The sequence below is a fragment of the Leptonychotes weddellii genome, chromosome 4 (genome assembly GCF_054177405.1).
Source record: "Leptonychotes weddellii isolate Sample4059 chromosome 4, ASM5417740v2, whole genome shotgun sequence".
Classification (NCBI taxonomy): domain Eukaryota; kingdom Metazoa; phylum Chordata; class Mammalia; order Carnivora; family Phocidae; genus Leptonychotes; species Leptonychotes weddellii.
This window is the reverse complement of record NC_138372.1, coordinates 137,895,204-137,912,034: the sequence shown is the minus strand read 5'-3', so window position 1 is coordinate 137,912,034 and position 16,831 is coordinate 137,895,204. Positions and strand designations below refer to the sequence as shown.

At 35.5% G+C, this 16,831-nt stretch overlaps 1 protein-coding gene across 2 annotated transcripts in view; it reads left to right on the top strand.

The window, feature by feature from the left end:
* Positions 1-16,831, top strand: part of RNF19A (ring finger protein 19A, RBR E3 ubiquitin protein ligase) — a 53,914-nt gene that overhangs the window by 12,234 nt on the left and 24,849 nt on the right. For both annotated transcript variants that reach the window (XM_081817075.1, XM_081817076.1), the window contains exon 2: positions 10,442-11,209. In XM_081817075.1, the coding sequence (XP_081673201.1) occupies positions 10,536-11,209 (674 nt within the window). In that variant the 5' untranslated portion in view covers positions 10,442-10,535. The remainder of the gene's footprint in view (positions 1-10,441; positions 11,210-16,831) is intronic.

Sequence of the window (16,831 nt, the reverse complement as noted above, 5' to 3'; positions counted from 1 at the left end):
GACTTAATGACAGTACCATCTCTCTCCAAATGGTAGCAGAAGCTAATATTAGCAGAATTAGCAGACTTTAAAAAGCAAGTGTAATATTTTCAGTGACTTAAAGGGAGAAGCATGATAATGACTGAACAGATGGGTAATCTCAGTGGAGAAGTGGAAACTTTAAAAAGGAATAGACATTCTAGAACTAAGAAGTCCAATATCTGAAATGAAAATTTTACTGAATGGATTTAACAACAGATTGGAGAATGGCAGAGGTAGAATTGGTGAACTTGAAGATCAATTAAAAAATATTTGTCAATCGAAAGAATGGAGAAGAAGCATTACAAAAAATGAACAGAGCCTCGATGGCCAATGGGACAGTATTAAACTATCTAACATATGAATGGCAGAAGGAGAGATGAAACAGGGTAAAAAATATTTGAAGAAGTAATTACCAGGAAATTCACTTACTCAATTTAAAATCAATTTCAAATCCAAGAACTTAAGTGAATCCCAAGCAGGATAAATACAAGGAAAACCACATCTAGGCACATCTTAAACTGTTGAATATCAAAGGTAGAAAGAAAATATGGACTGCAGCTAAAGGAAAAAAAGACACATTACATACAGAGGAATTAAAATACCAATGAAGGATGACTTATCAGGAATGATGAAGGTTAGAAGACAATGGAATGATCCACTTAAAGTTCTAAAAGGATAAAGCTGTCAACCTGGAATTCTGAATTCAGTAAAAATATCCATAAAATATGAAGGTGAAATAAGGACATTTTTCAGATAAACAAAAGTTGAGAGAATTCGTTGCAAGGGGACTTGCATACCAAGAAATGCTATAGGATGCCCTTCAGACAGAAAGGAAATAACCTCAGGTGAAACTTGGATCCTCAAGAAGGAATGAATACCGAAAACGGTAGTTGTATTGGTAAATAGATTTCATCCTCTGAAAAGATTTTGTAAGCATATAAAACGATAAAAGAATTTACAGAAGAGCTAGGTAGATGTGACTAAATAAAAATTTTAAACCTCTTCAAAGTGTTAAAAAATTAAAGGGTAAATGTTAGGAAGTAAATATTGAATGTTTAAAATCAAAGAGGAACATTAAGGTTCCAGTGTAAAAATGGACAAAAAAATCGTTGTCCATGAACAGATAAATCACTGAAGAAATAAAGAAGACAGTGTGAACAAATGTTAAATTTGTTTAGTAATCAAATAAATGGAAATTGAAGTACTATTTTTTGTCACTCTGAAAAAGCTATTGAAATAACATAGGATGTTGGTAAGAATTCAGGAACTAAGCACCTTTCTGACTGGTGGTAGTACAAGTTGGAACAAAACAGTTTGGTAGTTTATTTCAAGAGCTTGTTTTAGAAGTCCATACCACCTAGGTAGCAAGAATTCATACTAAGATGTAGCTTATTAAATAGGTGGGAGTTGTGGATGAAAAAGAGATTATTCAACAACTGGTGTTGAGGTAACTGGCTAGCCATTTAGAAAACATCAGATTTTAATCTCACTTGTTCCTAACATTAAAATGAAGTGGATGAAAGATTTAAGCAAAAAGATAAACTATAGAAGTACCAGAAGGAAACACAAGAGCATTTTAAAAATACACTCTTGGAGTAGGCAAGACTCTTCCAAGACAGGTATAGAAACCAAAAGTCATAAAGAAAGATATGTGAATTTGAACTCATTAAGAAAATTTGAAATACCTGCATTGGAAAATTGCCATAAAATCAAGTACAATTTTTTAAAAATATTTTTGACACATAAAAGCAAGTGTTCTTTACATATAAATAGGTTTTACACATCAGCAAGGAAAAGTCCCAACAGTGGGATATGAGCATGTGGTTAGGCCATAGAAAGTGAAATATAAATGACTTGTAAACACATGAGAAATACTATAAATATCTTTCCCACTAAAACAAATGTCCCTCTTTGTCTCCTGGTCTCACATATAATAGCAAATATATAGCCATTGAAATGAATAAGTTTTTTATTCCTCATCTTCTTCCCAACTTCCCAACATAAGTGTTTATTGCTGAAGTTTAATAGCCTGTTATGCTTTTTATACAGAATACAGCATCTAAAATAGAAAGTCTTATTTATCTTCTTTCTTGACTCTTTGACTTGAATATAAGATAGCCCAGGCTTCACTAGTAACCAAAATTAGTGAATATAGAAACTCTGGTAGGGATCTCTGTGCCTATTTCCTCTTCACTTAAAAACAAGAAAATGATTTTATATTTAGCTGTTCTCTTCAACAGTGCTAATGTTGTTCCATGCTACTTTCGTTACATGCAAGTTTTTAGAGGTGCAGAACATCTGGGTGTCAAACATCTAAAAAAAATTGAAATTAGAAGTTGTAGGTACTTTTTTTTCACTTAGTATTTAGACCATTAACACAGAATTTTTGTATTTTCTCTATATTTTAGCCTTTCCAAGGAGAAGAAACCTAATTTTAGCTGAATATCAGAGGCAAAAACAGGAGTGTAAATGAATTTTCTCTTGGGAAGTGCTTTATTTTCCGTAAACTTTTTTGCCCAGCCTTCTACAATTCCAGAATACCTTCTCGTTAGTTTTAAATTATTTAGCATGTGGGTGGCTATTAGGTGCTATTGAAGTGTTTATGATTAGGAGATGTTTAGTAGGAGAAATCTTAAATCTATAATTCTTGAAGGGACATAGTGTCAAGATACTTAACATGTTTTATTTCTCCTGTAGCACTCGTGGGATAAAGGTTCTTGTCTTTTCACAGTGTAAAAAGCTGGATATAGTTTAATAAGGATCGTACATTGATAGCAAACCAGAAGTAAAGATATGGATAGAATCCTCATTACTCATTTCCACTTATGTGTATTCTGCATCACAATTTATTTAGCCAGAGTTTATTAGGCATCTGCTATAAGTTACACATTGTGTTGGGCACTAGGGATACAAAGCTTGTATTACATTTCATTTTAGCTAACATTTAGTATAATGCCAGATTCTGTTAGGTACTTTCAGCACATGTCAACTTCACTTTATTTTCCTAACATCTATTTGAAGTGAGTGGTATCGTCCATATTTTGTAGTGGAGATCACAGACTCAGTATTATACTTTATATAGGGATTTTATAACTAAAAGTAGCTAAACCAGGTCTTGAGTCCCAAATTCTCTTCTTTATACATCCAGTACTGGATTTTTTTTTTTTTTAATTTGCGCCTCCAGATCCACTCTTAACCCATCTCTGCCTTGCTCTGTGTACCAGAGGGAGTTGACTTCTGAGAACTGCTTCATTTGGGCTCCTTTGTTGGACTTAGCCAATGTGAGGCATTGGCAGGATATTGGAGAGCCACAGAGAGAAGCCGGATATTGTTCTTCCAATTGCTATTGCACAGCTCCTCTTCAGTAATTGTTCCTCCTGCCCCTTCATTCCAAAGGGTGGTAGTGGGTTCCTGAGTACTTTGCCACCCCTGTTTGGTTCCTTTAACCCTGCCCACACTTTCTTCAATGTGCCCTTCAGTTACCTATTTGAGAGTGCTTTGTTTTTTGCCAGGACCCTGACTGATACATACAGCCTTTCTTAAACTATGGGCTACTATTTGTGTGGATTTGAGCCTTCTGACTGTTCTTGTCTATCCTGTGTTTATAAATTGAGTGTTAAAATCTGGTACATATTTTCATTTAAAACAATATTATAATTGTTGATTAGATGCTTCAACTGGAATGCTCAATTTCTGTAATCTTTACAAAGTATAAAAAATAGTGTGGTGTCAAATTAGATGTATTTTATGAGTCAGTACAAAGTTATCAGCACTTTTACTAAATCTTTGACACATGTTGGTAGAAATACCTTTGTTTTGGGCCATTCCTATTTCATAATCCCTCACATATTCTCAAGAGATAGAAAAAAGTAGGGGCACCTGGGTGGCTCAGTTGGTTAAGCGTCTGATGATTTTGGCTCAGGTCATGATCTCAGGGTTGTGAGAATGAGTCCCATGTTGGGTTCAGCACTGGGCGTGAAGGCTGCTTTAAGATTCTCTCTCTCCTCTCCCTCTGCCCACCCCCCCAAAAGTAAAAAAAGAAAGAATCGAGAGACCTTGACTTTAAAGGGATATGAACCCTGAACTAGGGAAGGTTAGATGAACAGGTGCGGGTCTCTGTCCTTCTCAATACCAGTTCTTCAGTTGAAGTCCATTAGAAGGTCAAAAGTGGGGCTCCTTTGCCAGCAATAAAACTAGTTCAACCATTTTTTAAAAGATTTTATTTATTTGTGAGAGAGATTGAGAGAGCATGAGCACAAGCAGGGGGAGCAGCGGGCAGAGGGAGAAGCAGGCTCCCCGCTGAGCAGGGAGCCCAGTGGGGGACTCAGTCCCATCCTGGGATCATGACCTGAGCCAAAGGCAGATGCCTAACCAACTGAGCCACTTAGGCGTCCCTCTCCAGCCATTTTCTTTAGGGGCATGAGTGTGTAGCAGCAATTGGTAGTCTTGGTTACTTGTTGGAGTTATGCTATACTGAGAACGAGGGGGAGGAGAGACCTTTCTCATTGTTTAATTAACAGGTGACTAGAACTCCTTGTGACATTGATGTGACAGTGATTATGATTGTAGATACTTAGTTGAAAATACATACTTTAGGGTCTACTTGTGTTTTATTGTTCTTTTCTGTTTCAGTAACTAAACTCTACTAGCGTCTTTAATTACAGATCCCTGCTTTTATTTTGGGTATTCCCACTAAGCCAGTAACCATAACATTATGGAGCCCAACTTCAGTTATCTTTTCCCCCTCACTGCTTTGTTATCAATGCATTACAGCCTGATAAATCCTTTTGCTAGTACATCAATTTGAAGAGCTTCCAAGATTGGGGGTTATTAGGAGTTGAGGATATTTCAAATTATGTCATTAGTACATTCACTGCCTTTCATCATCTGTTCCTGCTCTGAAATGGTATGAACTATTCTATTATACTGTGTAAATATCAGTTTTTATAATAATCTGTATTTAATACAGTAGACCTGATATTTCTCTTTGTAGACCTAGTATGAACTAATTGGACTGTAAAAAAAAAAAAAAAAAAATAGAACACATATGTGCCTAGGAGGTATGACAGTGAAATAACAAGACTGATGTTTTCTTGTGGTTATGGAATAGTATCATCACTTCAATGACATTGTGTCATTTTAAGAAATACTCATTTGGCATTTGTTCATGATGTTTGTGTTCATGACACCACCTTGGCTCTGTTGTATTAAAGAAATCACAAATATTCAAGTTCTACCTTAAAAAGCTTATTAAAAAAATAAAGATAGGGCGCCTGGGTGGCTCAGTCGTTAAGCGTCTGCCTTCGGCTCAGGTCATGATCCCAGGGTCCTGGGATCGAGTCCCACATCGGGCTCCCTGCTCAGCGGGAAGCCTGCTTCTCCCTCTCCCACTCCCCCTGCTTGTGTTCCTGCTCTCGCTATGTCTCTCTCTGTCAAATAAATAAATAAAAAATCTTAAAAAAAAAAAAATTAAAGATAATCAGGAAAAAAGTAAACAAAATGAAGTTTCATCTGAGTTTTAAAAGTTGAGTACAATTTGGTGAGGAGGAGAGAAAGGGAGTGGCATTTCAGACAGGAGGAGTGGTTTGAATGAGACATGGAGTTGAAGGATAGTTAAAGACTGGCCCCAGATGATGTGTAAGATGTAATTGTCTTTTATTTTCTGAGATAATTTTTTGATATCCTGATAGTGACTAGAGAAGTTGTTTCATGAAGGCAGCTGCAGGCAGATAATGGTACTGAGGCCGAGGTATCAGGACACCTGAATTTCCCTTAACCCTATCATTTACTTACCTTGCAATATTTACTCTCTCTGAACTTCAGTTTTCCTATCAAATAAGATTAATAAAACTTTTCTATCAAACAGTGAGGCTTGAATAAGACACAGATAAAAAGGACTTTTAAACGCTATAGTGGTATTATTATATACAACATATTTTCCCTTCTTTTTCCAACCTGCAACCCAGCCATTTGTTTTAAAACTCAAATAATATTTTTGTCTTAATGGTCTGTGCATTTCAGAGGCAGAACATAATACAGATTCATATAGTTGATAGTTTACTTCAAAAAAAAGTTGAGTTCAAAAAGAATAGTACTATATTAAATGATGCAAATAATAGGTTATTATTTTTCACTGGAGAATGAAGTCAACTTTTTCTAAAAATAAGTTCCTGAATCACTGAAAGTTTTTTTAATTTCACACATTTTGTCATCTGTTCAGATTGGCAGAATTTCTGTAGTACTTTTTTTTTTTCCTTAGTGGTTTAGGGTGTAGTCTTAGAAATCCCAAGTTAGCCAAAGTTCCCTTGATTGAGGCATCCCCAGTACTCTTGAGTTACACACTTATAGACACTCCCATGGATTATTTCTGCAGAAAGACAGTCATTAAATTATGTGGATTTTTAAGTAAGTCTCTCTCGTCATCTCTGTGCTATAGGTTAAGGGATACCTCACCATAACCTTGTAGCTGACAATGACTAATAAACTGAGTTGTTTGTTGTTTTTTAAGATTATTTATGTATTTATTTGACAGAGCACAAGAAGGGAGAGCTGCAGAGGGAGAGGGAGAAGTAGGCTCCCTGCTGAGCAGGGGCTGGATCCCAGTACCCTGGGATCATGACCTGAACTGAAGGCAGACGATTAACTGACTGAGCCACCCAGGCACCCCCTGAGTTGTTTTTAATGGAACTTTTATTTTTTGTACCTAAGGTAATGAAAAACAAGGAGCCTTGTTTCAGAGGCAAGGCCTGTGGAGTTTTGTTTTTTAAGTGAGAGTGTTTTAAGTCTCCTTAGTATTAGTGGTTCTTAATCAGAGTATGCCACTAATTTACTGACCTCAATATAAAACACACAAACTCTGGACCCCGTCCTTATTATGATTGGTTAGCTTTAGGGCAAAATATGTTTTTTGTTATTGCTTGTGGGGTTCAATTAGTTTTTTTTTTAACTCTAAGTAGTGGATGATCTGATACAGTTTTAAACTCTGCAGAAGGCAGAAAGTCAATACTAGATTGTACTTCCCTAGGTAACCATTGTCAATGGTTTCTTAATATTTTTCCAAAAATTGTGTATGTATATGTAAGTTTGTGTGGATATGTATTTTCCAAAAATGCGCTCATATTATACACACTATTTTGCAGTTACTTGCTTAGCATTATATAGAGAGTGCTTTCTATATCATTGCACATAAATCGTGGCTGGTTCATTTATTTCTACCAGTCCCCTGTTAGACACAGGTTATTTTCAGGTTTGTGTGGGTTTTTTGGTCTTGTTTTGTTTGCTTCTATCAACTAGGCTACAGTGAATTTCCTTGCACATTATCCTTGCACACCTGTGTCCTTATATTTTCTGAAGGATAAGTTTTACATGTAGGATTGCTGGTCAAAGAATACTTCCGTTTTGAAGATTAATAGATAATGCCAAATTGGTTCCCCCAAATTGTGCTGATTTGCACTCCTCCCAACAGTATATGAGATGTTAACAGTACACGCTCACCAACTCTTTACAGCCTTTGCCAATCTAATGTGCACAAAAAGGGTATCTAATGTTTGAATTTTGTTTCTTTGTGGTGGTTGTTAAAAACTGTGTCCAATCTAATTTTTATAATTCTTTTTCAAACATCCTTGTATCTTTGTTTTCAGGTTGTATATCTTTTTCTTATTAATGTGTAAAAGTTGTTTGTATAGTAGGGAAATTTTTTCATTGTTATACACGTTTTTCTAATTTATCATTGGCTTTCTACATTATAATATTTTTTACCACATAGAAATATTAAAGTTTTAGTATTCAGGATTTGTTTATTTTTCCTTTGAGGCATATTTGTGTATTTGCACAATGTTTTAGAAGGATTTCCTAAATAGGATGAACATATGTTCCAATTTGCTCGTTATCCTAGTTTAAAGATTAAGAGTACTTTAAAGTACACCTGGGTGGCTCAGTTGGTTGAGCATCCGACTCTTGATTTTGGCTCAGTTCATGATCTCAGCGTTGTGGGATCAAGCCCCGTGTCCAGCTCTGCGCTCAGCAGAGAGTCTGCTTGAGATTCTCTCTCTCCCTCACCCCCCACCCCTGTGCGTTCTCCCTCTCTCTCTCTCAAATTAATAAATCTTAAAAAAACAAAACTTCTATTCACTCTTACAAGGTTCTCTTTTGGAGAAAAAAACTATATGGCTATCAAGTTTCTTAAAGTGTGTATTTTGAAAAATTTCCCAGGTGATACCATAAGTACCAATTGGTTTACTATTTTAAGTGACAAATTCTTATGATAAGTTCCCCAAGATAGATTCCCTCTCTAGTTCTCTTCTATGACAAATATATTTCACTGTGGAGTATAGAAGACATTTTGAGATGCAAGTTAAAATAAAAACATGGAAGAAAATATGCAGAAAATTTTAGTAGAACCTACCATTACACCCTGTATTTTTCTCAGAATTAGCAAAGAATGCTGCAAATAATGGGAAGGTATAAACTGATGGACAAGAATAATGTTTGCCTGAGTGAAATGTTTTTCTAGATTTTGTGTTGGGAAATCAACACGACTTTCTCAAGGATATGTGTAGATACCAGCTCAAGCTTTTTTTTTTTTTTTAAACTTTGTGATGTAACAATCATTCAGTAAAGTGTATTAAACATGAGTTTGTACATCAGTGATTTATCACAAAGTAAACATACCTTGGTAACAACTACATATGTCAAAATTCCCTTTGTGCCTCCCCACAAAAGGTAGCTATACTCCTGACTGCTATCATCATAGATTAGTTCTGCCTGGTTTTAAACTTTATTTAAATAGAATTATATATACAGTGTGCTGTCTTTTTGTGAGATTCATTCTTGTTTTGTGTGAAGCAGTATTTTGTTCATTTTCATTGATTTCTAGTGTACTAGAATGTGAATATATACAATTATATTGTTGGAAGAAGTGTGGGTTGCATCTAGTACTTTGGCTTGTTATAACTAATGCTGCTGTTGATATTGTTATGTATCTCTTGATGCATGTAGGCATTCATTTCTCTTGTGTAGTTATTTCTAGTAGTGTAATTGGGTAACAGAGTATATGTTCGATTTTGGTACATACCGTTAAACGGTTTTCCAAAGTAGTTGTGCCATTTTACACTCCCACCAGCAATCCACATCTTTGCTAATACTTGGAAATGTCAGTCTGAAATTAAGCCATCCTGCTGGGTGTGTATCTCAATGTAGCTTTAATCTGTATCTCCCTGATGACAAATGCTGTTGAGCATTTTTTCTTTTTTTTTTTTTTTTAAGATTTTATTTTTATTTGAGAGAGAGAGAGAGTGAGAGAGAGAGAGTGTACGAGAGGGGGGGAAGGTCAAAGGAAGAAGCAGACTCCCCACTGAGCAGGGAGCCCGATGCGGGACTCGATCCTGGGACTCCAGGATCATGACCTGAGCCAAAGGCAGTCGCTTAACCGACTGAGCCACCCAGGCCCCCGAGCACTTTTTCATATCCTTTTGTTAAGTGCCTGTTAAATCCCTTGCCCATTTTTCTTTTTGATTGTCTGTTTTGTCTTGATTTGTAAGTGTTCTTTCCATATTCTGGGTACTTGGTCCTTTATTAGTTACATGTGGCAACTGTCTTGTCCCACTCCCTTAATACTGCCTCTTGAGTTTATTCCAATTTGTCAGTCTTTTCTTTTATGGTTATACTTTTGTATGCTTAAGAAGTCTTTTCACAGAAATATTCTCTTCTGTTGATTTCTAGAAGCTTTATGATTTTACTTTTCATACTTAGAGATCTGTGAACCAACTGGAGTTGATTTTTATGCACGAGGTGAGCTATAGGTTAAGTTCCTTTTCTCAGATGGTAACCAGTAAAACAATATTATGTTTTTTGTTTTATTTTTGAAAAGGCCTTTGTCACCTTTGACCTAAATCAAGTATCCCCATATATGTGGGACTTCTTTTCTGGACTGTATTCTGCTCCATTGGTCTTTGTATCTAGCCTTGTGATGTACCACAATGTTCTCTTAATTCCTGTAACTTTATAAGTCATTGCATCTGGCAGGGTAAGAGCACATACACACTTAGGTCTTCTTCAAGATTGTATAAGCTATACTTAGTAACCCTTTGTATTTGCATGTATATTTTATTGTCAGTTAAAAAAAAAATCTGAAAAGCAGTGGGGAATCATTGAGGTCTCAGTGAAAATGATCAAAAATTCTTAATGAGATTTTAATAATGGTAAGGTTAGTTCAAATCCAGAATATTAAGATTAAAGAATACTTGTTTTAGTGTTCACTGTATATTCTTACATTCTCGTGTAGACTACTCAGTAAATTGGTCATATTAAAAAAAACTCTAATGATTAAAGAACATACTGGTTTGGAGTTTCATAGTAAGGTTGTAAGTTTATTTTAAAAACATGCAGACTAAGAATATTATCTTGGTGTTTTGTTTTTCAGACCATCTATGGTAACAGTCTTCTGTAAGTCAAGCTTTTTCAAGAATTCGCTGAAGGAACCAAGTAGGATTTTCTTACATCATGACTTAATCTGAATGCAAGAACGAGAAATAGGTTTTATCTCTAAATATAATGAAGGGCTGTGTGTAAACACAGACCCTGACTCAATTCTAATGAGCATTTTAGACATGAGTTTACATCGGCAAATGGGTTCAGATCGTGATCTTCAGTCTTCTGCTTCGTCTGTGAGCTTGCCTTCAGTGAAAAAGGCACCCAAAAAAAGAAGAATTTCAATAGGCTCTCTGTTTCGGAGAAAAAAGGATAACAAACGTAAATCCAGGGAGCTAAATGGCGGGGTGGATGGAATTGCGAGCATTGAAAGTATACATTCTGAAATGTGTACTGATAAGAACTCCATTTTCTCTACAAATACCTCCTCTGACAATGGATTAACTTCTATCAGCAAACAAATTGGAGACTTTATAGAGTGTCCTTTGTGCCTTTTGCGGCATTCTAAAGACAGATTTCCTGAGATAATGACTTGTCATCATAGATCTTGTGTGGATTGCTTACGACAATATCTAAGGATAGAAATTTCTGAAAGTAGAGTTAATATCAGTTGCCCAGAATGTACTGAACGGTTTAATCCCCATGATATTCGCTTGATATTAAGTGATGATGTCTTGATGGAAAAATATGAAGAATTTATGCTTAGACGGTGGCTTGTTGCAGATCCTGATTGTAGGTGGTGTCCAGCTCCAGACTGTGGGTAAGATTTTGTTTGGTTTTTCTTGAGTTAATATTTTTTCTGTGGATAAATAAGAATTAGCTATTACTCAAAAGAAGAATCTTAACATGTCAGGTGATTCATTATTCAGTAGACAAACTTACATTGAGTGCATACCATGTGCCAGGCACAATGTTACATAGATGCTAATGGCAGGAATATTATCTTAGTCATTTTTATATTGTGTCTCATCACATACTCATTTGAGCATTTTCGGAAAAGGGATAAGATGGTAGAGTACAGGGTGCCTGGGTGGCTCAGATGGTTAAGCATCTGCCTTCGGCTCGGGTCATGATCCTGGGGTCCTGGGATTGAGTCCCGCATCGGGCTCCCTGCTCAGCGGGGAGCCTGCCTCTTTCTCTCTCTGTCTCTTATGAATAAATAAATTTTAAAAATCTTTAAAAAAAAAAAAAAAGATGGTAGAGTACAGGATCTAGTTGTGGGCAAAATTGATTATCCCCTTCATTTGGAAAATTGTTATTTTAGTGTAGCAGATGAAATGATCAGGGGTTTTGTTTGGTTTTGGTTGTGGGGGGTTTTGATTGTATAAACTCAAATGACCCTTTCAAAAGACACACACATAATGTGTGCCACAGTGACATGTGTTCATGTCAAGGGTTACTAAGTATAGCTTATACAATCATGACATAAGTACGGCTAGTCTCAAGATTTAAAATAATTTTGCTTATATATTTGATCATTATGCTAATAGCATATTTTCTTTATAGAGCATTTACTATGTAGGGTTGTCATAACTAGGACTAAACAGTCATATGCTTTTCAAGAATAACAAAAACTGTGAACACTGGATGTTATTTAGCATACCATTAGCAAGCTAGAGATTATGTATAATTAAGAGTTGGGGAAAACCCAGAACTTTCAAGATTATTGGGTATAGGCCGAAACAAGGGTGGAATGTGAGTTTAGTTTCTCAGATGAAGTTTCAGGGTTCATCATCTGAATCAAATCTATTATTAAAAGCTTGTTGAGTAGCAACTTTTCAGATTTCATCTAGCCTATCTCTCTCATTTTAAATGAGAAAATTAATAATATGTTTCCAGCCTTTGCAAATCCCAACCAGTTTTCCCAGGTATAACTAACACTTAACTGTCCACCAAGGATTTCAGTGGAAATAAAGCATTAAAAAATTACCTGATTATTTAAAATTTTATGAATTCATTAGTTGTGTGAAGGACTTAGAAATACTATTCATTATCACATTTAAACTGTGCTTTCCTCTAATGCAGGGAGCTTGTACTAAAACATATAAATAATAAAATAATTTGTTAAAGATACTTTCTAAACTGGACCAAGGTTGGCTGTGCTTCCAGGTATATGACAGAAGCAAACTCTGGGATCCATGAAGAGTTAAACTCTCAAGAAAAGGATTGGAAGAAATAGGGATAATGAACAATACCTTTAAATAACTTGAGCAGGAGACAGTGTCCTGTCAAAAGAACAGCTTGGATACAGTTCTATCACTCTTGGTCCCATGGACGCCTGCACAGCGTTTTCACTGGTGCAAGCATGCACATTTATTAGATTTCGAGTTGGACAGCAAATTTTAATTAAAAACACTTTTTGCAAATCATTATAGCAGATACTCATTTAGCAAGAATTCAGAGGAATATGCCATTATGTTGTGTTTTGTCTGGATAAAGAATGTGGTTTTCTAACTATCATTCATGGAACCCCAGGGTAAAAAGTACTTAACAAGTTCTTCAAGCATTTAATAGTTTTAAAAGAAAAAGTTTGAAAATGATGGCATGAATTAAAAGCTTAAGTGTCAGAAGCTATGGCCCCAAGAGATTGAGACAGTAAATCCTGGGCACAAATTTTCTGTTCACTAAATAGATATATTCTCTTGAGCTCTGTTGATTGGTCATGTGTTCTTAATGGATATCAACTGTATCAACTTAATAGAAACAATAGATACAGCTGACACAGATTCTTGTGTATATAAGAATTTGATTTTAGGGGAAACATGCTAAACCAACTGGGAAAGGATTGATTTTTCAACATACAGAATTGTGAAAAGTACCTATTTGAGGGGGAAAAAATAGGTTGTCACTACACATAACACACCAGAACAAAATCAAAACAGATTATAAAGGAAAGTTTTATAAATAAAAGAAAAATTTAAACTTAAAAAAATATAGGTGGGGCGCCTGGGTGGCTCAGTTGTTAAGCATCTGCCTTCGGCTCAGGTCATGATCCCAGGGTCCTGGGATCGAGCCCCGCATTGGGCTCCCTGTTCAGCGGGAAGCCTGCTTCTCTCTCTCTCTCACTCCCCCTGCTTGTGTTCCCTCTCTCTCTGTGTCTCCCTGTCAAATAAATAAATAAAATCTTTAAAATAAATAAAAGAAGATATAGGTGTAAGATTAGCTCATCTGCTGCCATATTATTATTAAAATTGAATACACATTTACCCTGTAACTTAGAAGATCCACTCCTAGTGAAATACCTTGAAGAAACTCTTGTGTGCCTGGAGACATCTAGTTAGGAGACATGTCTAAGAATGTTCATAATAGGGGCACCTGGGTGACACATCCAACTCTTGGTTTCAGCTCAGGTAGTGATCTCAGAGTCGTGAGATCAAGCCCCGCCACCACTCTGCACGTAGTGGGGAGTCTGCTTGAGATTCTCCCTCTCCCTCTGCCCCTCCTGCTCATGCACTCTCTCTCTAAAATGAATAAATCTTTTAAAAAAAAGAATGTTCATAATAGCAAACAAGAAAAAAGTGTTCATTAACAGTAAAATGGATGAATATATTTAGTTTCATGGTTGCCTATTGAAAGGAGGATGTGAACTTGAAGGGGCAATCAAGGGGCTTCTAAAGCCACTGATAAATGAGGTAAAACATAGGTTCTGATTTGCCAGAGATAGTTTAGTTTATGCTTCTGCTATAATTTGTAATTGCATTACCCTTCTCAAGTGTTTCAGCTTAGGTTGTTTATTATATGATCACCCTACTAATACTTTTCTTAGTTTGTGTGGTAGATACAGGGGTATTTGTTTTTATATATAAATCCTTTTTGTGTGGGTGACATTTCTCAGTAAAATTTAAAAGTGTTTCATAAACTCATACTTTGGGTTATTGTTGCCCATTTTCTTCTTATTGAGACTTCATTGTCAGAGAATAAAATGGCTTAGGGGCTCAATCGGTTAAGTGTCTAACTCTTGATTTTGGCTAAGGTCATGATCTCAAGGTTGTAGGATCTAGCCTTACATTGGGCTTGAGTGGAGTCTGCTTGTCCATCTTCCTCTGCTCCTCCCCTGGCTCTCTCTCTGTCTGTCTCTTTCTCTCAAATAAATGAATAAAATCTTTTTTAAAAAAAAGTAAAATGCCTTAATATTCTAAATATTTTGGAGAAGATAAATGTTAAGTATAAAATATAAAATAATAGAACCACCTACTTTAATAGATTCTGTTATTATGAAAACAACCACTTGATTGTTATAGAAGTTTAACAAAGAATTAGCCTTGATTAATTTGACTATAAATTAACTCTTGGTTTGGTGGTTGTCAGTAGTCTTACCCACAAAGGACAAAGAAAACATGTCAACATTACTTTTATTTATGTATTGTCATTTATATTTGATTTATGTTGTCTCTCTAGATTAAGAGCATATTTTATATACTTGATTACACTGTAGGCTTTATAGTTGCGTTACACAGAAACTGTCAGCCAGTAACAGAAAAGTTGTATGTGTACTTTGAAAACATGGAATACTACATAAGCCTTCATGAAAGGTTTCAGTTGTACTTGCCATGCACATGTAGACCTGATTTTAAATCTCTATCCTATCATGTTGTTATAAGGATTGGGTTAGACCTCCACTTTTATTACTAGCATAATTCCTAGTACACAGCAAGTTTTTTGTAGCTCTTATTTATCATTCCTTATGTCCATTTCTGAAGTTTTGCCTTAATTTTTAAAATCAGTCATTCAAATATTTTATGCACCTGTGTGCCAGGTACTTGGAAATTTGATAATAAACAAAAACAAAAATCCCTGCCCTCTTGGAACTTATTAAAATCTTTGAATCCGCAGAGGGACATATTTTATTTAGAATCCATTTATTATTTAAATCTGGCATAAAGAATACTGGTAAATATCTGATTGTTAGGCAGTGAGTAATAGAAATACTTAGCCAGCTAGGACCATTGGCATGTATGTAGTATTTAACCCTTTCCGTTGTACAACACACTTGAAAGGCTTTTTTCTAGAAATGCTATATGTGAAATTATGAATTTTTTTCTTTTGCATTTGATATTTATCAATATGACCATTTTCTGTACTGACATTAATTTTACTTAAACATGTAGTTTAACACACTTTGAGAAATATTGCCCTTAGCTTAGAGTAGAAAGAAAAGCTGACCTGGTTTCTATTTGAGATCTCTTAGGGTTTCTGACCTAATATTCTTTCTACTCTTCTGAGGGCCAGGACAAATTAAACTTGTTTTAAAAAAAAGTATTTCGGAAAAGTCTTCTTGAGACGGAGCCAAACCTGTGTGCTGTGATTTAACCAGGGTGAGGTTAGCTAAACTGCTTCTATAACATGCAGTCTACACAGGTTCAGAGAAGAATCTGGCCGTGGCTAGGAGAATTGTTGGGTTGAGGTGAGGGCCACATAGGAAGGAATGCATAGAACCTGTCTTGAGTAAAAATACCTGATTACCTTCTGCCCAGGAAGCCTAGTTTATACATTGTAGGCAGATAGCAAAAAGTTGGCATTTTAGTTTTTGTGATCATGTGTTTCAATTGGCCACCCTTCTACCAGCATACATTATCCCTGTTATCTCATGTAAGTGCTTCTGACTTTGCTGGGGAGCTTTGAATATACAAGAACATTTATTATACAAGAATATAGTTAATGATTTAATAAGGTCTGTGAGCCTCTCGAGGGCAAAAAAGAATAAAGTATTTGATTTTTCTTTGTAATTGCTGGTTAGTAAAGAGTTGTTGAATGAATCAATCTGACTGTATGCCACTGACATAGCTCATATATCTTAGGAACTGTCAATAAGCCATTTTATTTTACTTTTTTTTTCTTCAGTAAGCCATTTTAAAGCAATGTGATCAACTGTAATCAGGTTTGTGTAGTGTCAAACTGGCTGACATTTTAATGATTCTAAATCTGGTGGAAGATACTGTTCATAATGGATTAAAAAAATGGGGCCATTGGCTTAGGAACTAAACAATATATATCTTTAAATTCTAGTTAATTTCCATATAGCTCTTATTTCCATCCTACAAAGAAGGGTTTTAGCCATAACTTGACCATCTTTTGACATGCTGGAAATGCTTTTGTAGGCTGACCTTTTAGAAATTTTATACAGAGAACAGATCCAACTTGTGATTTTCTCCAGAGGAAACAAATACATGTGACTTAGAAAACAGCAGGTTTTGTGTATAGGGAGCCATAATGAGTAAACTGTGTTTCAGTGGAAGTTGTAATTCATAACTAGTGACAAATTGTATCTGTTAGAATAGGCATTTATAAAAGTATTCTAAGAGTTGGAGCTTAGAGTTTGAAAACTGCTTGAGCTGAGTTTGCTCTTTTTAGTTTATTCTTCCTAACCATAAAATTGATCTAG